At 36.7% G+C, this 21699-nt stretch overlaps 1 protein-coding gene across 1 annotated transcript in view; it reads left to right on the top strand.

Moving 5' to 3' along the window:
* ATP10D (ATPase phospholipid transporting 10D (putative)) overlaps positions 1–21699 on the top strand; it is a 110591-nt gene that overhangs the window by 33485 nt on the left and 55407 nt on the right. The window contains exons 4-9 of the mRNA XM_025386350.1: positions 3923–4127; positions 6455–6540; positions 17029–17135; positions 17421–17552; positions 17949–18076; positions 18199–18451. Of these exons, the coding sequence (XP_025242135.1) occupies positions 3923–4127; positions 6455–6540; positions 17029–17135; positions 17421–17552; positions 17949–18076; positions 18199–18451 (911 nt within the window). The remainder of the gene's footprint in view (positions 1–3922; positions 4128–6454; positions 6541–17028; positions 17136–17420; positions 17553–17948; positions 18077–18198; positions 18452–21699) is intronic.

The following is a 21699-nucleotide window of genomic DNA, read 5'->3' as shown; positions in this document are numbered from 1 at the left end:
GGTCATTGAGAGTCACACACAAGCACAAACCACCGAGGAGAAGCAAGAAGTTCTAGTTGTGCATTTAGGCTCTGGGGAAAGAAGAAAGTCCTCTTACTAGTTTTAATTATATATCAGGAAAGGAAATGTAGCCTTATATTTGCACCTCCCAACGTTGTAAATGTTCCAGGCTAGTTAAATGTGGCTGTGAGCATTGTCGCTTAACCTGTGGTTGCTTTCCCACTGGGCTCTCTGAAGCCTTCTTTATTCCTGCGCTCGGACTAATGTGCAGTCCCACCTTTCTTTGCCTGATTCATTCTTGAACATCCTTTAAGACTCAGTTCAAGTGTCACTTCCTCCAGGGCCCAGTGCCCTGCCTGTTTGCTCCCATAGTAGCCTGTGGACAGCTCCCTTTTAGGAAATTGCTGTTTGTGTCTCTGTTTCAAAATTTGACCATAACGTCTCTAGAGTGGGGACCCTATCTTAATCATTTTTGTATCCTTAGCACCTAACATGGTAATTGGCATGTTAATATCAGTATGTGTTTCTAGATCTCAGCTAGCCAGAGATTGGGAAAATTAGCTAGTGTTTTGTTTTGTTTAAATCTTGGTACATGCTACAAATGGGGAAAAATGAAGTGAATTCAAATGTAAAAGTGACTTCATTTGAGTTTTGTTCTCATATAGAGAAAGAAACTTGTTCCTTAGAGCAATGTTACTTCTTATATTTGAAAGAAAATAAAATTCCTAACCCAAATGTCAAAGTCTGTCTCTCTTTGGGCCTTCACAAGTTCTTAGCAAATTTCCTCCTGACTTTCTTAGATAGAAAGTAGAGAGCAGTAAGCATGAATTATGTACCTCAAATTACACCATCTATGTCTTTACCTACTTTCTTCTGACCTTAGATGAAGAGGAAATTCCCTTTCTTATAAATAGTAATCCTTCCATCTGTATTTTTCATCTCATTCCTATTGCTTCTCTGTAGCTTCAACCAACATCTCCCCTCCCTCCTTTTTCTTCCACCATGCCTTCTGCATTGGCTTCTCCCCTGCTTCCTATGTGCATGCCCAGTTCCTTCGTCTTTACTGTCCTTTGACTTACCTTCCGTTGCAGTGGCTACTTTCACCCCTTATTCCTTTCATAGGTAACCTTCAGGAAATATTCTACTTCGGTAACTTCATTTTTGTTTTGTTTTGCTTTGTTTTTTGAGACAGAGTCTTGCTCTCTCTCAAAAACAGGTTGGAGTGCAGTGGTGTGATCTCGGCTCACTGCAACCTCCGACTTCCGGGTTCAAGTGATCCTCATGCCTCAGCCTCCCGAGTAGCTGGGACTACAGGCATGCACCACCACACCCAGCTAATTTTTTGTATTTTAGTAGAGACGGGGTTTCACCATGTTGGCCAGGATGGTCTCCATCTCCTGACCTCGTGATCCGCCCACCTCGGCCTCCCAAAGTGCTGGAATTACTGGCATGAGCCACCATGCCCAGCCTCGGTAACTTCTAATTACTCCCTGATTCATAGAGATTACACTTTCTTCTTCACTCTTCCAATCAACAATTTCACATTATCATCTTTCTCCAAGACCACCAGACCTAACAGCCAAATACTGTAGGCAGTTGGGTCTTCATCATACAGGACTCCTCTGTGAGACTTTCAACTATTGTGACTCCCTCTTATAAATTTCCTTCTTCCTTGATTTCTGTGACACCACTTATCTCAGGTCTTCTTTCACCTTACTATCACTTTGAAGACTCCCTAAGAAACCTTATCCTTACCTGGAATCAACTGCCATCTATGTACCTAGGACTTCCAAATCTACATCTTACTCATAATCTCCAGATCAGGACCCTCAAACTGCTGAGCAGATACTTCAAATAAAAACTTTTCAAACTGAAGTTATCTCACCTGTGATACAACCAGTTGCTTCTAAAATCTGAGACCTATGACAGCACCATCCATCACCTCATAGTACACGTTAGGAACCATAGTGTCATCCTGGATAATTCCTTTACCTGTAGTAAGTCCAAAAGCTTGTTTCTGGTACCTAATATGTCTTGATTTCATCTTTTATCTATCTGTGTTGCTATTTCCTTAATTCTGACCATCTTCATTCCTCCCCTGAATTATTTCAATAACTTACCATTGGTCTCTTGGCCATACTTCTAAATAACCTGCCATCCAATAATTCATTCATCACTCTGTCTCAGGAGTTGGCAGACAGAAGTATGGTCACATCCTTCTTTGTCTGAACCTTTGGTTGCTCTCCATTTCCTATGGAATGAAATTCCTACTCCTAGATGTGGCATGGAGAACCAAACCATCAAAATAATACCCCTGCCTACCTTTTTTATCTTTGCTCTGTTACCTCCCTCTATCTAAGAATGAACCGATATGCACAGACACTACGGAAAAGTTTGGTAAATACAGAATAAACTGTTGATTTGCCTTTCTCCATGGGCCAATAAACCCTTTAGATTATCAAAGATTTCCTTTGTTGATTTCAGCCTTGTGCTTTTGGTATGTCCTGAAAATGTACTTCTTACGTAGCCTTCTAAGCTAAATATTTCTTGAAAGAGCTGATATAATTCTGTATGGCAGAAGTTGTAAAAGTATTTGTGTAAGTTGTGATTGCTATTTAATCTGATGAAATAAAGTAAGTGTATTTTATATTTGTCACAAATATTACTTTTTTATGGATATTTGGGAGACAGTGGAGGAATAAGACAGACCTTGTTAATTTTTGCTGGTGGCATCATATGTGAAATGCTACCTGACTAGCTAACATGATACATGATATTCTTTTTTTTTTTTTTTTTTTTTTTTTGAGACGGAGTCTCGCTCTGTAGCCCAGGCTAGAGTGCAGTGGCGAGATCTCAGCTCACTGCAAGCTCCGCCTCCCGGGTTTACGCCATTCTCCTGCCTCAGCCTCCCGAGTAGCTGGGACTACAGGCGCCCGCCCCCTCACCCGGCTGGTTTTTTGTACTTTTTTTTTAGTAGAGACGGGGTTTCACCGTGTTAGCCAGGATGGTCTCGATCTCCTGACCTCGTGATCCGCCCGTCTCGGCCTCCCAAAGTGCTGGGATTACAGGCTTGAGCCACCATGATATTCTACTATACAAATGTCCTCATTTTACCCTAGGGAAAATGACATTCTCCTATACAAATGTCCTCATTCTACCCTAAGGAAAAGGTATCATGGAGCATAATGGTAACGCATCCTATCTGCCTGACGGGAAGTGCTGAGAGCAGATGATGTGTCTTGTGCACCTTCAGATCCTTGGTACCTGACCACAGAGCAGCATGAAGAAATTGCTTTGTATCTGAATGAGCCCATCAAATGTTGATTGTAATTTTATTCCAGAATTAGACTCAAACAGCACAATGGTTCAAAATCCCACAGGAAGAAAGGGCTGAGAAATATGTTTTAGTGGCTCAGTAACTAAATTTTCAGGTGAAGCAATTGTAGAATTTAGGGGTTGCCAGTTCTGTGGCTTCCCTTTTGGCATTTTGTTTGTTTGTGTTTGTTTGTTTGAGACAGCTCTGTCGCCCAAGCTGGAGTGCAGTGGTGTGATCTAGGCTCACTGGAGCCTCCACCTCCTGGGTTCAAGAGATTCTCCCATCTCAGCCTCCCAAGTAGCTGGGATTGCAAGTGAGTGCCACTGTGCCCAGCTAATTTTTTGTATTTTTAGTAGAGATGGGGTTTCACCATGTTGGCCAGGCTGGTCTGGAACTCCTGACCTCAGGTGATCCACCCGCCTTGGCCTCCCAAAGTGCTGGGATTACAGGCATGAGTCAACTTGTCTGGCCCCTTTGAGCATTTAATAGTTTAAAATTTACCCTAATACTTAATATATACTTTAAATTGTACACAAAAAAACTTAAAAACATTGTATGTATTTTTGGCTTGATATTCTTTTTTAAAAAATCTTTTTTTAATTATAGGAAAGAGAAAAAATACATTGACCGATGCTGGAAAGACGTTACTGTTGGGGACTTTATTCGCCTCTCCTGTAACGAGGTCATCCCTGCAGACATGGTACTACTCTTTTCCACTGATCCAGATGGAATCTGTCACATTGAGACTTCTGGTCTTGATGGAGAGAGCAATTTAAAACAGAGGCAGGTGGTTCGGGGATATGCAGAACAAGTAAGTCATATGTTCTCAGTTAGTGGCTTATTAACATTTTTTTTTCAGAAGATGACTGAGCTCATTTTCATATTACAGATTAAGAGATTTTTAATTTATTTTCACCAGGATGAATTAGAATCCCAGAAGGTTTCATTCATTTCCAGATATGCGTGGAAGTGTACTCTTTTCTAGATAAGAGGATAAAATGACTTCAGAGCTGACACACTTTAGTGGAGCACTCATATTTTTAGAATGGAATTAAAGGAACCTAACAGAATTATTTTTCTTAAACTTAGACTTTATATCTTATTTCTAGTTGATCATTATTTCTAAAATCTGTAATTACTTATATACCAAAGCTTAAAACTTTTTTTCATGCTACATAGCTTTTAGACCCTTCTCAGTATCGTGCAGAGGGAAACAGAAACCTTGAAGTTATATTGACATGGATTTAAATGAATCACAGCTCTGCTGTTAATTACCATAAGACTTTGGACAAGTCATTTAAACACTTTATGCCTCCTTTTTTTTTAATCTTAAAATGAAAATGATGGTATCCATAGCATTGTTGTAGGATTCAAATGAAATAATATACATGAAAACATCATATATAGTGTCTAAATGTCGGTTTCCCTCCCCTTTCTCTGGAAGCACTTGAGATGAAGTATTTTACAATTTAATGATTTGTTGTTGTTGTTGTTGTTGTTGTTGTTGTTGTTTTGAGACAGAGTTTTGCTCTGTAGCCCAGGCTAGAGTGCAGTGGTACAATCTCTGTTCACTGCAACCTCCGCCTCCTGGGTGCAAACGACTCTCTGCCTCAGCCTCCCGAGTAGCTGAGACTACAGGCGCATGCCACCACACCTGGCTAATTTCTTGTATCTTTTAGTAGAGACGGAGTTTCACCATGTTAGCTAGGATGGTCTCGATCTCCTCACCTCATGATCCACGTGCCTCGACCTCCCAAAGTGCTGGGATTACAGGCGTGAGCCACTGAGCTCGGTCTATTTTTTTTTTTTTAAACCCAAACTACTGTTAAGTCAGGGTTACTCTGTCTTACACTTATAAACCCCAAAAAAAGTGTTTTAGCCTACCAATACCTTTATCTTTGGTAAATTTCATCTTGTCATATTGGGCCCACATCTCTACCTATAGATTTCATTTAGATCCTCTGTGATTGATATGCCTCTTAGACTACTGTCATTGTCATTTCTGTAAGTAGTCTCCTACCAAAGACATTGGTAGAAATCCTGCACAACTTAACATTCTGTTGTACCACTACATACCCACTTTGAGTATTAATCAGCAATTAATATTTGCCATTAAAAGTAATGGCAAAAAGCACGATTCTTTTGCACTGGTCTAATACTAATCAGCACACTGTGGGTTCATTAAGGGTGAATCTGGTGACCTCGATATTAATCCTACTATAAACACTTTCTTGTTTTGAGAACTTTGGCAAATTACTGATCCTCTTTGTATCTCTCTTTCCTCATCTGTTAATTAGGCTCAATTATTATAGTACCTACTTCATGGAGTTGTGAAGAAGAAATTAGCTAATATATTTAAAGTGCACAACAGATTTTAGTGTGTCAAAAGAACTCCATAGATATTACTCATTAGAAAATAAATCATATTATCATATAATTCACATTTTCTTGTTTTCTATTACATACTTATTAATTATGATATATATCAATATCAATAGCATTTATCTTACTGGTCAAAGGGATATGAAAATAAAAGTAATGAAATAAGGTTGATGTGGCTTGTTTTAGGGGAATCCATACCTTAAAGGAGCTGTGCCTACAAAGGCACTTTGCTTATTTGTTCATTGTTTTCATAAAGAATTCTGAAATTATCTGTCTGATCCATTAGAAGATATTATAGATATTGATGTCTAGTTTATTTTTACGTTTTTTATCTATAAAATTTGGCTGAGATCAAATGCATATATTCTCAGAGTGTTCACATATACATTTAATCTCAAAAACCACTTATGTGATTAAAGACCAACAACAAAATATTTTCAGTTTTTCAGTGCTTTATCAATAAAAAGCTGCTTATGAGTAGCAGCTCTGTTCTGGAGAGTCCTGCGTGGATTTCAGTAAATGACTCAGTCATTCCCATCACCTGCAGATGTTTATTAATGCTCCAGGACCATTCTAATCCCAAATATAGATCACATAATTATGCCTCTACTTTCCTTCCTTTGGGAAATTCATGATATGAACTTCATTGCAAAAAAGCCTTAGCATTATTTTAAGAACTGGTGAAAGTGATAGAACACTTCAGTATTAAGGGTTTAACCTTGAATTCTTATTTTGTGATTCAAAAAACATTTTTAGGACTCTGAAGTTGATCCGGAGAAGTTTTCCACTAGGATAGAATGTGAAAACCCAAACAATGACCTCAGCAGATTCCGAGGCTTCCTGTGAGTAATACATGACGAGAACGTTTGTGGGTCTAAGTGGAATTGTGTGTTGCAATCGTACTTAATTTGATAAAGTGTTTCTGTACTTATACCCTTGTTAAATCACTAAAAATCATAACTTTAGCCACCTACTAAAATAGTTTGGCTTATTTTAATTAATAAATATTTACACACACACATAATAATATTCATTCTGGAGGTATCTTGTGGCATCCATATCCCCTTTGCGAAGGCAGCTAGAATTTGGAGTCCTTACCTAATTTCAGGCATCAGCCCATAAGTGCACTATGGCCTTGAGCCAAGTTATCTACCCGCTTTGATCCTCAGTTTCCAGATTTTTATCTACAGTTATAAAACTTTCAGGAAAAAAAGACAATTAGACCTACTTCACAGTGTGAGAAGAGCAAAGTTCCCAAATCATTTTTTGAAATGAGAATTATCCTAATACTATTACCTTGATCCCAAAAGGGTATAAAGACATTTCATGGAAGACCAATATCCTACATGAGCATAGATGCAAAACTTCCACACAAAATTATAGCAAATCAAATCCAACTATGTATGAAAATGATAATACATTATGACCCAGTGGGACTTATTCCCCAAAAAGTAGGATTGGTTTGACATTACAAAATAATACAATGTCATTCACCATTCTAGTACTATATTAACAAACCATATTAAACGAATCAAAAGGGAAAAAAATAGGTGGTCATCTCATAGATATAGAAAAAGCATGTTACAAAATCTAACTTCCATTCCTGCAAACTAGAAGTAGAAGGGAACTTAATCTGATAAAAGGCATCCATGAAAAACCTAGAGCCAGCAGCATATTTAATCATGAAATACTTCTCCCCTGAGATCAGGAACAAGACAAACTTACACCAGAAGGTCTAGCTAGTGTAGTCAGGCAAGAAAAAGAAATAAAAGATATCAAACAAGAAAAAAGTAAAACTATCTTTTATTCACAGATGGTATAATGTTCTTTGTAGAAAATCTGATGAAATCTCCAAAAATCCTACTAGAAATAATGAGTTTAGCAATGTTGTAGAAAACAAGATCCAGATACAAAAATCAATTGTATTTTAATATGCTAATAATGAGCAGACATTGAAATTTTTAAAAATACAATTTATTATAGCATCAGAAAAATGGAATGCCTAAGTATAAGTCTGACAAAAATGTGAGCTACCTGTACACTGGACCGCTAAACACTAGTGAAAAAAAATTAAAGAGCTAATTAAATGGATATCAGTTTTCCCCCAGATTTATCTATAGTCAGTGAAATCCCAATTAAAATATCAGCAAGGTCTTTAAGAAATTGACAAGCTTATTTTAAAATTTAAGTGGAGATGCAAAATAACTAAAGCAATTTTGAAAAAAACAAGAAAAAAGCTAGAAGGCTAAAACCACTTGATTGCAAGACTTATCAGAAAGGTATAATAATCAAGCCAGTGTCATTTTGGCATAAAGATAGACCAACAGATCAATGGAAGAGATTGTAGAGTCTAGAAATAGACTGACACATTTATGGACAACTGGTTTTTAACAAAGGTGCAAAGACAAATAGATGGAGAAAGGTTATCTTTTCAACAAACAGTACTGCAACAATGGGGTATTTATATTTTCAAAGTGAACTCCAGTCCATACCTCTCACCATTTACAAAAATTAACTGAAAGTGAATCCTAGACTTAAATGTACATCTACAGTTATAAAAACTTTCAGAAAAAAAAAACATGGTGGAAATCTTTTTACTTTGTATTATGCAAAGATTTCTTAGATACAACACCAAAATTACAATCCATTAAAGACAAAAATAAATAAAAGAACTCATCAAAATTTAAAATTTTGCTCCTCAAGTGATACTGTTTTCACAATGAAAAGACAAGTCACAGACAGGAAGAAAATATTTGCAATCCATATATTTGATATAGGACTTCTATTCAGAATATATAAAGGCATCTCAAAACTCAGTAATAAAACAAACAACTTCAAAAACCGTCAAAAGACTCTGAACTGATGTATTTGACATATGAATGGCAAATAATTTTGTGAAAAGATGCAGGTTAAACCACAGAGCTTTACTTGCTAAAATTAAAAAGATCAAGTGTACCAAGTGTTGGCAAGGATATACAGGAACTTGAACACTCATATGCTGCTGGTGGGAATGTAAAATAGTGCAACCACTTTGGAAAACAATTTGGAAATTTTGGAAAAAGCTAAGCACATGCCCATTATATAGCATGGCCATCCCACTCCTAGACAGTTACCCAAGAAAAATGAAAATAGTTTTCCATTCTGTGACCTGTATACAATGTTCATAGCAGTTTTATTTGTAATAGCCAAAAACTGGCAGAAACCCAAAGGTTCATCAACAGGTAAATGGATAAACAACTCAACAAAGTTGGTTAAAATTCTAGGAAAAGTAACAGTAAGATGGAAGGAAATGTAGAATATAATAGTAGCATGTTTTAATTTTTTTGTTTTTATACGTTCAATGGTACACGTGCAGATTTTTTACGTGGACATGTGCAATGGTGAGGTTTGGGCTTCTAGTGTACCCATCTCCCAAATGGTGAACATTGTTTCTAGTAGGTAATTTTTAAACCCTCATGCTCCTCCCACCCTCCTTTCTTTTGGCGCCCCCAGTGTCTATTATTTCCCTCCATATGTCCATGTATACCCATTTTTTAGCTCTCACTTATGAATGAGAACATGCAGTATTGATTTTCTGGTTTTGAGTTAGTTCACTTAGGACAATGAACTCTAGCTCCATCCATGTTGCTGCAAAAGACATGATTTCATTGTTTTTTTATAGCTAAATAGTAGTCCATGGTGTGTGTGTGTGTGTGTGTATCACATTGTCTTTAATCATCCATTGATGGACACTTAGGTTGATTTCATGACTTCACTGTTGTGAATAGCGTGACAAGAAACGTAAGTGTGGTTGTCTTCTTGATATAACATTTTCTTTTCCTTTGGGTAGATACTCAGTAGTGGGATTGCTGGGACAAATGGTAGTTCTATTTTTAGTTCTTTGAGAGGTCTTCATACTGTTATCACAGGGGTTATACTAATTTACATACACACCAACAGTGTATAAGCATTCCTTTTTCTCTGCATCCTTGCCAACATCTGTTATTTTTTGACTTTTTAGTAATAGTCATTCTGACTGGTATGAGATGGTATCTGATTGTGGTTTTAATTGGCATTTCTCTGATGATTCGTGATGCTGACCTTTTTTTTTTAATGCTTGTTGGCCTCTTGTATGTCTTCTTTTGAGAAATGTCTGTTGATGTCCTTTGTCTACTTTTTAATGAGGTTATTTGGTTCTTTTGCAGTTGTTGATTGGTTTGAGTTCCTTGTAGATTCTGAATATTAGTTCTTTGTTAGATGCATAGTTTGCAAATATTTTCTCCCATTCTGTAGGTTGTCTGTTTACTCTCTTGATTGTTTCTTTTGCTATTTAGAAGGTGTTTGTTTTAATTAAATATGATTTGTCTATTTTTGTTTTGTTGCATTTGCTTTTGAAGTCTTAATCATAAATTCTTTGCTTAGGCCAATGTCCAAAGAGTTTTTTCTGAGTTTTCTTCTAAGATTTTCATAGTTTCAGGTCTTACATTTGAGTCTTTAATCCATCTTGAGTTAATTTTTGTAGGTGGTGAGAGGTAGGCATTTCGTTTATTCTTCTACATATGTCTAGCCAATTTTCCCAGTGCCATTTATTGAATAGGGTGTCCTTTCCCCATTGCTCATTTTTGTCAACTTTGTCAAAGATCAGTTGGTTGTAGACATGTGGCTTCAATTCTGGGTGCTCTATTCTTTTCCACTGATCTATGTGTCTATGTTTTTGTAGCAGTACCATGCTGTTTTGGTTACTGTAGCCTTGTAGTGTAGTTTGAAGTCAGGTCATGTGTACCTCCAGCTTTTTTTTTTTCCATTCTGGATTGTTTTGGCTATTTGTACTTTTTTTGGTTCCGTATGATTGTAGAATATTTTTTCTAATTCTGTGAAAAATGATGTTGGTATTTTATAAGAATTACATTGAATCTGTAGATTTCTTTGAGCAGTATGGACATTTTTAACAATATTGATTCTTCCACTCCATGAGCATGGGATGTTTTTTCATTTATTTGTGTCATCTGCAGCTTCTTTAATCAGTGTTTTGTCCTTCTCTGTGTAGAGATCTTTCACCTCCTTGGTTAAATGTATTTCTAAGTATTTTATTTTGTGTGTGTGTGGTTACTATAAATGAGATTGAGTTCTTGATTTGGTTCTCAGCTTGAACGTTATTGGTATATAGAAATGCTACTGATTTTTGTGTATTGATTTTGTGTTTTGAAACTTTATTAAAGTTGCTTATCAAGTATACGAGTCTTTTAGAGGAATCTTTAGGGTTTTCTAGGTATAAGAACATGTCATCAGTGAACAAAGATAATTTGACTTCCTCTTTTCCAATTTGAATGCCTTTTGTTTTTTTTCCTCTTGCCTGATTGCTCTGGATGTGACTCCCAGTACTGTGTTGAATAGGAGTGGTGAGAGTAGGCCTCTTTGTCTTGTTCCAGTTATTAGGAGGAATGCTTTCAACTTTCCCCCTTTCATTATGATATTGGCTGTGAATTTGTCATACATGACTCTTGTTATTTTGAGGTATGTTCCTTTGACACCTAGTTTGTTGAGGATTTTTTATCAGAAAGGATATTGGTTTTTATTGAGTGTTTTTCCTACATCTATTGAAATGATTATATGGGTCTTTGTTGTTGTTGTTGTTGTTGTTCTTTTTTTTTTTTTTTTTTTTTTTGAGACAGAGTCTCATTCTATTGCCCAGGCTAGAGTGCAGTGGTGTGATCTCGGTTCACTGCAACCTCCGCCTCCTGGTTCAAGCAACTCTTGTACTTCAGCCTCCTGAGTAGCTGGGATTATAGGCACCTGACACCATGCCTGGGTAATTTTTGTATTTTTAGTAGAGACAAGGTTTTGCCATGTTGACCAGGCTGGTCTCTAACTCCTGGCCTCAGGTGATCTGCCTGCCTTGGCCTCCTGAAGTACTGGTATTACAGGCATGAGTCACTGCGCCCAGCCTAGTTTTTGTTTTAAATTCTGTTTATGTGGTGAATCACATTTATTGATTTGTATATGTTAAACTATCCATCTATCTCTGGAATAAAACCATGTGATCATGATGGATTATCTTTCTGATGTGCTGTTGGCTTTGGTTTGCTAATATTTTGTTGAGGATTTTTGCATCTGTGTTCATCAGGGATATTGACCTGAAGCTTTCTTTTTTGTTGTTGTTGTGTCCTTGCCAGGTTTTTGTATCATGGTGATGCTGGCTTCATGGAATGAGTTAGGGAGCCCCTAATCTAACTCCTCTGACTTGTTGGAATAGTTTCCGTAAGATGGATATCGGCTATTTTTTTGCACTGCTGAGAAAATTTGACTATAAATCCATCTGGCCCTGGGCTTTTTGTTGTTGGTGGTAGATCTTTTATCAATGATTCAATTTCATTACTTGTTATTGGTCTGTTCAGGATTCCATGCCATCTTTAAGTAGCACCAGATACAGACATCTGGTATCTGTATCTGGGTAGGGACAGAGAGGGGGCCATGCAGTGGAAAGAGGGAAAGGCTTAGTCTTAGGAGATAATGCTGGAATTAAATCTTCAAGAACGAGAAGATACCTGGCAAACAATAAAGTGAAAAGAATGGCTGGCATTTCAGGCTGAGGGAGCAACATAGGCAAGAGCACAGAGGCCTGAGACTACAGTGTATTTGTGTTGTTCTATGTGGCTAAGTATGTGTGGAATGTAGGTGAGCAATAAGGCAGATCATGAAGAGGCCAGAACCTAAAGGGCCTTGTGTATTTTGCTTAAAATGAAACATTTATCCTAAAGTTATTGGGATTAGTATTAGAAAAATCTTTCCATGGAAATTTTAGATGGTCTTCATGAAAAAAACTTAGGCAGCTGCCCCTCTCTCATCAGAAACATGCTCATAAGCCATCTCTTAGGATGAATCCTTTTCAAGGATCATTTCCTCTAGCTGCTGACTCTGAATAAAGTTTCCTTTTGTAAATGGCAGATTCAGGGGCTGCCGTTTCTTCACCTGAGGTCAGATCTGTCTTAGGGTGCAGCCTATACAGCCGCCCTCTTCCCACAGCTGGGCACGCTGACTCCCTGACGAGCTCAGACTTGCCCCTAGCAGGATGTATTTGGTTTACGCGGTGGAGAGAACAGGAAGGAACTCTAGTCTGCACTCTGTGGTCTGCAGCATATAGCACTCTGCAAGGAATCTGGCCTAGCGCATGTAGTTAGTAGATTTTTTTAAAAATGTATGAGAACACTGTTGCCACACAAATTTTGATCCTGTGTCCCAATTCTGATAGTTTGTCTAGTGTCTGAGACTCTGACTCTTGCTGCCTCAGAACTGTTTGCTCCTGTATAAACTTGACAAGTCATTCAAAATCTCTGGGACTGGAGCCGTGGCCTACTTTTGTCAGCCTCTCTTTTCATCCTTTGGATATGGTTCTTCTTAATAGACACATTTGAGCATCATTTGCTGTGCTGGGCACTGAGTCTCGTTCAGAGCACTTACCTAGTTCCAAGGCCCTACTAGCTTTCTGCCTATCCAAATTGTCACTTTTCCCTAGGTTTCTGAGCACCATGTTTCTCTGCCCTTTGATTCCCCTGTTTGTGATGGGCTTCTCCGATATCAGTTTGCTTTGAAATTTGCTGCTTTGTTTTCTGATTATCATGACTTGACTGCCGAAGTGGCCTCCCTTCTCGAATCCTCAGATTCTGCCTTCACTAGTGATTGGAGGGGCTTTTGTCTGTTCTGTTCATGTCCATCCTGAGAGCTGGCCTCAGCCTTTGGCAGGGAAGCATTTACTAAGAGAATCAGCCTAGGTGGATACAGTGATTTTCTGTGGAATTATTTTAATCCCCAAACTGGCTCCTTATTCTTTCCCTGCTTTGTGGCCTGTTTTCAAAAATTAAACACAAATTGAGATGCTCAAGCTACCTGTCTATATGACACCTTCTTTGATCTTCATGCTCTAAGCTAGAACTGACATCCTCCCTATTTGTGACTACACTGTATGCTGAATATCAGATTCCTATCATGCTATCATATTTTTACTACTCTTACATGTTTCTACCTGTATTACCTCCTCTTAGACCTCATGAGTCCAGACTGCATATGCTTGTTTTTCTATTTCTAGCATCTGGCTTGGAGTGCTGGGCACATAGTAGATAGATGTTTCATGGAAGCTGTATGTGACAGCCAGTGCTTCATACAAAATCCTGAAGGTTCCATACCGTAAGTGCAAATTATCAGACACATGTAAAATACAGGAAATTTTTGGAATTTGCAGTAAGTGCAATTAATATAGAAGCTGAACTTTTGTCTAACGGTCGTACCTCTAAGTGATTTAATGGTGAAAAATAAGGGTTTCAGGAGAAAAAAATCTGAGGAACTTTGGAATTGATGATTTTATGTGTTAGATTATTTCCTATAAGGACTCTAGGGATAAGAAAAAAAATTACCACATTGCTAAGGACTGGCTGGTGCTTACTTGGGAATGCTATATGGAAATGTGAATGTTGGGACTTAATTTCCTCATCTGTAAAACGAAAAAGTTGAATTAGCTTAAACTCAAGGATGCATCTAGCTTTTACCATCTCTTCATACACAGGCCTGTGCATGTGCAGGAATATAAACATATACCTGTTAGAAGAAAGTGCTTTACAGCATATGGGAATGAAATGATAAATCTGTCTTTCTCTTTCTTTGTAGTTTGAAACCTTATTTGATTTTTATTTTAATTGTAATTTCAGATAGCAAGGTTATATTAACAAATTTTATATATGGAAGGAACAAGCAGTAACTTGTAAATTGAAGTGTATTGCCAGAAAACAACCTAATTTTCATACTGAAATTAGGACATTTTCAAAATATGTGAAAACCATTACTTTTTGCTTGTTTATTTAAATATTCCAGTGATGTTGCTTTGTATTTTTGCCACTGTAGCAATTTAGTCAAGTAATTACTTCAATAATTTTTAAATTATATATTACAGAAATTTTCAAAATGAAAAAGTAGAAAGAAAAGTATAATGAACACCCATGTAGCATCACTCAGCCTTAGCTATTTCAGTTTTTCCATCTTTGTTTCAGCTGTGCTTCCACTTCCTTTCCTACCCCTCCACTGTGTCATTTCACTGTAAATACCTTACTATATACTTATAGCAGATAAGGACTTAAATGCGTCACAACCACGATACCATTATCACACCTAACAAAACTTAGGAACCATTCCATAATATCATCTAATACCAAGCTTTTGTTCAAATATATACAATTATCTGAAAAATGTTTTCTAATAGTTGTCTTATTCTAGCCAGGATCAAAACAAGGTCTATTCTTTGCATCTGATTGGTATGTCTCCACATTTCTTCTCCCAATAAATTGAGTCATTGAGCTTACAGAATTGATCACATTCTAGATTGAGGTGACTGCCCCCTCCTTGGGTTGGGCTTCCCCTCCTTCCCCCTTTTGTTCCCCTACATCATTCATTTTTCTGAATAAACAGGTCGTTTTGCCTGTGGAATTTACCACGTTTTAGATCTGGCCAACTGCATTCTTGTGGTGACGTTTAACGTGTTTCTCTGGCGATCTTATTATCTGTAAACCATCAAGGGACATTTAAAGAATCTGATGAAAGAAACAGAGTCTCTCCCTGGAAAATAACAAGCATGTATACACACATGCATACACACACACATAAAATATTGCTTTCATTTTCAAAGGCTTCACAGATCTCTGAAGCCACAGACCCCAGGTTGAAATGCCTAATAGAAGTTTGATTAAGCACCTGTAGGGCCATGGCTTTCTTTCCCATAAATCATGAGGCCCATGATGTCTCCTTGTCCCATTGTAAGATTAGTGTTATCAGCCTTATCCTATTACTATTTTTATTATTATTATGCTTTAAGTTCTAGGGTACATGTGCACAATGTGCAGGTTTGTTACATATGTATATATGTGCCTTGTTGGTGTGCTGTACCCATTAACTTGTCATTTACATTAGGTATATCTCCTAATGCTATCTCTCCCCCTCTCCCCACCTCACAACAGGCCCCGGTGTGTGATGTTCCCCTTCCTGTGTCCAAGTGTTCTCATTGTTCAATTCCCACCTATGAGTAAGAACATGTCGTGTTTGGTTTTTTCTCCTTGTGATAGTTTGCTGAGAATGATGGTTTCCAGCTTCATCCATGTCCCTACAAAGGACATGAACTCATCCTTGTTTATGGCTGCATAGTATTCCATGGTGGTGATTCCTCAAGGATCTAGAACTAGAAATACCATTTGACCCAGCCATCCCATTACTGGGTATATACCCAAAGGATTATAAATCATGCTGCCATAAAGACACATGCACTCATATGTTTATTGCAGCACTATTTACAATAGCAAAGACTTGGAACCAACCCAAATGTCCATCAATGATAGACTGGATTAAGAAAATGTGGCACACATACACCATGGAATATTATGCAGCCATAAAAAAGGATGAGCTCTTATCCTATTACTATAAAGTTCCCATCAGCCTTTTAACCATTGATTTTAGCAGCCACCGATTATCATTGCCTAGAATGATTCTTGATTTCATCCAAGTTGAAAATGTTAATTTTCTATCAGGATTTTTTCCCACATCAATTACTAAGTTATCCTAAATACAGTTTGTATTAGAAAAGCAGGATTCTTGCTTGGAATTTTTTTTTTTATTGTAATAGAAGTTGACAAACAATGACTACCATTGAAAATAATGATAGTTAGAAACTTGTTGCATCTTTTCCTAGGCAAAGTAGTAACTGATTCACAATAGTAAAGACCAGAATCAACCTAAATCCTCATCAGCAGTTGAATGGATAAAGAAAATGTGGCCTATATACACACCATGGAATACTTTGCAGCCATAAAAAGGAATGAGGATGAAGCTATGTGGATGTGGATGAATACTAAAGGCTGTTATCCTAAATGAACTAATGCTGGAACAGAAAAACAAATACGACATGTTCTCACTTATAAGTGGGAGCTAAACATTTAGTACATATAGACACAAAGATAAGAATAATAGACAGCAGGGCCTAATTCAAGGTGGATGGTAAGAAGAGCGTGAGGTTCAAAAAACGACCTCTTAGACATGGGTAATCACCTGGGTAATGAAATCTGTACACCAAAGCCCTGCAGCACACAATTGACCTATAAACCTGCACATGTACCCCTGAACCTAAAAGTCTTAAAAAAAAGTAACAAAAAACAAAGCAAGTAACTGAAATAACCAAAGTAAATGGGCCAGAGATTTGAAACCTTTCCTGTGAAATGCCTTTTTACTCCAAGTCAAAAACATTCAAGGGCCATGAAATTTATTTTTATATCCCCACTTTCGCTATTTAAAAGTGAATTTATATGCTGTCTTTCTTATAGAGAACATTCCAACAAAGAACGCGTGGGTCTCAGTAAAGAAAATTTGTTGCTTAGAGGATGCACCATTAGAAACACAGAGGCTGTTGTGGGCATTGTGGTTTATGCAGGTCAGTTATGTTTCTAATTTTCATTGCTAATCTGTGTTTTTCTACAAGTTAACATTTTTCGTTTACTCAAAAATGCAATCTGTTGAAGCAGAAAGGAAATTTTGTCTGATAAACTTAATTATTGGTCTCTGTTTTTCTAAGTGGATCACAAAAGAAGATTAAACTGATAAAATAGATCATGTAACTGTGTTTTATTAAATTGTCTGCCAGAGAGATTTTTAAATATGGTATTCGCTTTTTGGCTTTAATTTGTACATTTTCTATCATACTGCACGTCCTTCATAGGCCATGAAACCAAAGCAATGCTGAACAACAGTGGGCCGCGGTATAAACGCAGCAAATTAGAAAGAAGAGCAAACACAGATGTCCTCTGGTGTGTCATGCTTCTGGTCATAATGTGCTTAACTGGCTCAGTGGGTAGGTAAAATTTGATTATTTGCTGACATCTTTTCAGCAAGATATTAAAGTATTTTACTTCAAAATCATATCTGTGAATGTTTGACTTTGGTAAGGTGGATTTTATTTGTCAGTAATGTTTTTACCTCTTATCCTTGTCTCTTTCGTCCTTTGCCCTGAAAAATATTAATGTTGACTCTATCCATTTACATTTTGCCATAGTACTGAAGAAAGCTGGAGAGTGACTTAAAGAGAGAGGAGAATGTATAGCCTTTTGAATTTGAATTTTGTTTCCAAAAACAAACAACTGATGTTCAATCAAATGAATACTCTCATTCCTTCTCCTTTAGGAATACAGTTTTTTGTTTGCATGCTATATATTTAGCATCCTTTTGATGTCTGTGTATTTTTTGAAAGGTCATGGAATCTGGTTGAGCAGGTATGAAAAGATGCATTTTTTCAATAACCCCGAACCCGATAGACATATCATATCACCACTGTTGGCAGGATTCTATATGTTTTGGACCATGATCATTTTGTTACAGGTAATTTTTTATTAAGCTTATGGTAGAATTTTAACATCTTTGCTGCTTATCCAGCTATGTTCAGTTTCACATCCTTTCTTTAACCTATGTTGACATTTTAAAACTTGTTTGGATCTTCTTAGGTCTTGATTCCCATTTCTCTCTATGTTTCCATCGAAATTGTGAAGCTTGGACAAATATATTTCATTCAAAGTGATATGGATTTCTACAATGAGAAAACAGATTCTACTGTTCAATGCCGAGCCCTGAACATCGCCGAGGATCTGGGACAGATTCAGTACCTCTTTTCTGATAAGACAGGAACCCTCACTGAGAATAAGATGGTTTTTCGAAGATGTAGTGTGGCAGGATTTGATTATTGCCATGAAGAAAATGGTGAGTGTTGGATTTCCGTGAAAACCAACCTTAGTATTGGTCTTTTTTTGAAACCACTTAAGTGCTGCATGTCTGACAATTCTGACATAGAAGTGGTTGATTTAAGCATTGAGTACTTAATGCTTCCAGATGGGCTTTAAGCTTCACTGTTGTTCCTTCAAAAGCTAGTAGGTTAAAGTCTAGCAGTCTACTGCCATGGTTTCTTTAAAAGTGAAGTAAATTACTAGTGGAAGTAAAAGGTGGGAATTGGAGGGATGACAATGATATTGTACTATAAATACTCTTGAACAGCTAATGAAACTATGGGCCATTTCTTTGAAAAATATTTTGGAAACAATTCCAAAGGGATTACAGGCTCCTTGTAGCCTCATTGTTTGACCCCTAGGTATCCATTGGTGCTTGATTAAGAATAACTAGTTTAAGCAAAATGAGCTGAACTTCTGACTCTAAAGAAATAAATTTGTAAATTCCAAGTTTCCTTTAAAGAGCTGAACTTTATTAATTTTGCAATTTATAAAAGAAATATGTGCTTCTTTAAAGATAACTCATAGACGTGAACAAAACAAATTAAAAGCCCCACTCTCCCAAGGTTAACTACCGTTAACAATTTGGTGAATATGTAACCAGTTATTTCTTTATGCATACTTCTCTATATGTGAACATATATTTACACATTTTCCCTTTTATGAGTTAGAACATGTTATAGTACTATTTTTGTAAATTGTTTATTTTATTCAACAATGTCTTATGAAATTTTCCTAAGTCAGTTCATAACTTAAAATTAAGAATATAGTTTTCTACTATATGTGGTCAAACTTAGTTTGCTATGCTTAATGGTGACCACTTTGTTAATATAAAAGCACTTGTAGTTAACATCACTTATTCATTCACCAAACATTTTGTGAGCTCCCAATATGTGGCATAAGTCCCCGATTGCATGTAATTTAGATTTATGACACGAAGATAGATAAACGAGATTAAAATTATGATAAATAAAATTTGGCATGCATTATGCATCTTGGTACATATATATTTATTCAATTGTTTTTATAAGATACATTTTTCTCTAAAATATCATGCTAATTTACATTCCTACAACCCAGGAAAATAGTGCTTGTTTTTCACACACAGCCATAATGTAATGAAGTTACACTTTTTAATCTGTGTGATTTTTACAGAGAAGTTAGCACTTCATTGTCTTAATTTGTCTCTGCTTAGTAATGAGATTTTTAACTTTTTATATGTTTTTCGGTCATTCTAATTTCCTTGGTACATTAATTGAATTCTTTCCCTATTTTTTAAATGAGGTTTCCTTGTTCTTGGTAGGCTGTGGGAGAGCTTTTATGTGAAGTCAGGGTTAATGTTCAGCTTGTATGCTTAGTCTAGATTGTCTGTGGTCAGCACCAGTGTTCATTTGTGCACCCATTTAGAACAAGTTCTTAAATACTTTGGATATCAACCCTTATGTTATGTTATCCTTTTCTTCTATATGTGACAAACATTTTTCTGGTTCATTATTTATCACTTATTAGTTTTCTATCACCACATAACAAATCACCACAAACCATAATGGCTTAAACCAATACAAATATGCTGTCTCACAGTATCTCTAAGTCAGGACTCTGGGTATAGGGTGAGTACCTCCTCTGCTCAGGGTCCCTCACCAGGTTGAAATAGAAGTGTCTGCTGGGACTGTGATCTTATTGATGATCTTATGCTTAGCTCACTGATATTTCGCAGAATTCAGTGTACTGAAGTTTTAGGACTGAGGTCCTTGCTTTCTTGCTGCTGTCATCCTGGGACTGTTCACAGCTCCAAGAGATTGCCTGCTGTTTCCTGCCACACAGCCTCACCACAGCAAAGCAGTTTGCTTCTTCAAAGCCAGCAGCAGAATTTCTCATTTTGAATCTTTCTGACATCAGGGAAGTCCTGAATCCTTTTTAAAGGACTAACCTAATGAAATCATGTCCACCAAGGATAGTCTCCTTTCAGATTACTCAAAGTCAGTTGATTAATTACATCTGCAAAATCCTTCCACTTTTGCCACATGGCATAATTTGATCATAGCATAGTCACAAGGTGTATCTACCATGGGGGACAGGACTCTTCAGAGCCATCTTAGAATTCTGCCTACCACAGTCTCTAAATTGTGCTTCTATTGTCTCTTCTTATCAAAAGGTTTATATCTTTGTAATATAAATTTGTCAATTATTATGAATATTATGATTTCTGATGGTAGTGCTGAACTTAGACAACCCATCATGCCTGGTATTGTTAAAAATATACTATATTTTCTTCTAGGTACATGTATTTTTAAGTCAACTTTGGTAACCTGTGAGTGTAAGGGGTAAAATGTTAAGTGTTTATTATGTAATCACCATACACATGCAAAATACAGCTAATCATATTGAATATGATGACACTCTACATTATGTTTCATCTTATAGTAAAATTTAAAAGCCATCACTAACCTCCACCAAACAGAATAGATCATTGTTAGCATTTTAATGCACTTTTGGGGTCTTTTTTTAACACATATATATGTTTTTTGTTTTTAAGATATGCATTTGCATGCACACACACACTTATGTTTTTGTTTTTAAAACAGAAATGGCATCGCAGTGTGATTTTACTTTTGTAATTTTTCTTAAGACTTCATCATTCATTATTCAATAAAATGGAACCACATTAATAATGCTATGCTAAACCTCTGTAGTGCATTTGTGAGGTTAGTGTTTTCCTGAATTCTTTGACCATAGTTCCCCATTTTTAGGAACTGTCTTGCAGCAGCAATGTTTCATAAAATATACAGCGAGAAGCACTGCTGTGGTTTTTTTTTTGTATTTGTAGCACAAAATTTTGTGTTCATAACATTTCAAAGAACTAATAGTAGCCCTCCTCCACTCTAGTCACTGAACATACATATCTCTGCCCAAGTGAGTATTTTTCATTTATGCCTCCTCACGCAGAAAAGATACCAAGTGACTGGGAATCAAATGCTATCCTGACTGAACTGTAATTGATAAGCTACCTGTTTGGGAACCAAAGTTCTAGAGGTACTAACTTTGCCTTTGACCACTTCTCTACCATAGACACACCCAGAGCTTCTGGTCTTTTTTATGCAATGGTTTAAAATAAACACATATGTACACACACACACACACACACACTAGTGGAGACCAGTTCTCTCTAGAAGTTAATTCTGAGACATATTTTCACTGAAGTGAAAACTATTTTAACCATGTATC

The sequence above is a fragment of the Theropithecus gelada genome, chromosome 5 (genome assembly GCF_003255815.1).
Source record: "Theropithecus gelada isolate Dixy chromosome 5, Tgel_1.0, whole genome shotgun sequence".
Lineage (NCBI taxonomy): Eukaryota > Metazoa > Chordata > Mammalia > Primates > Cercopithecidae > Theropithecus > Theropithecus gelada.
This window is presented reverse-complemented; position numbering and strand designations above follow the sequence as displayed.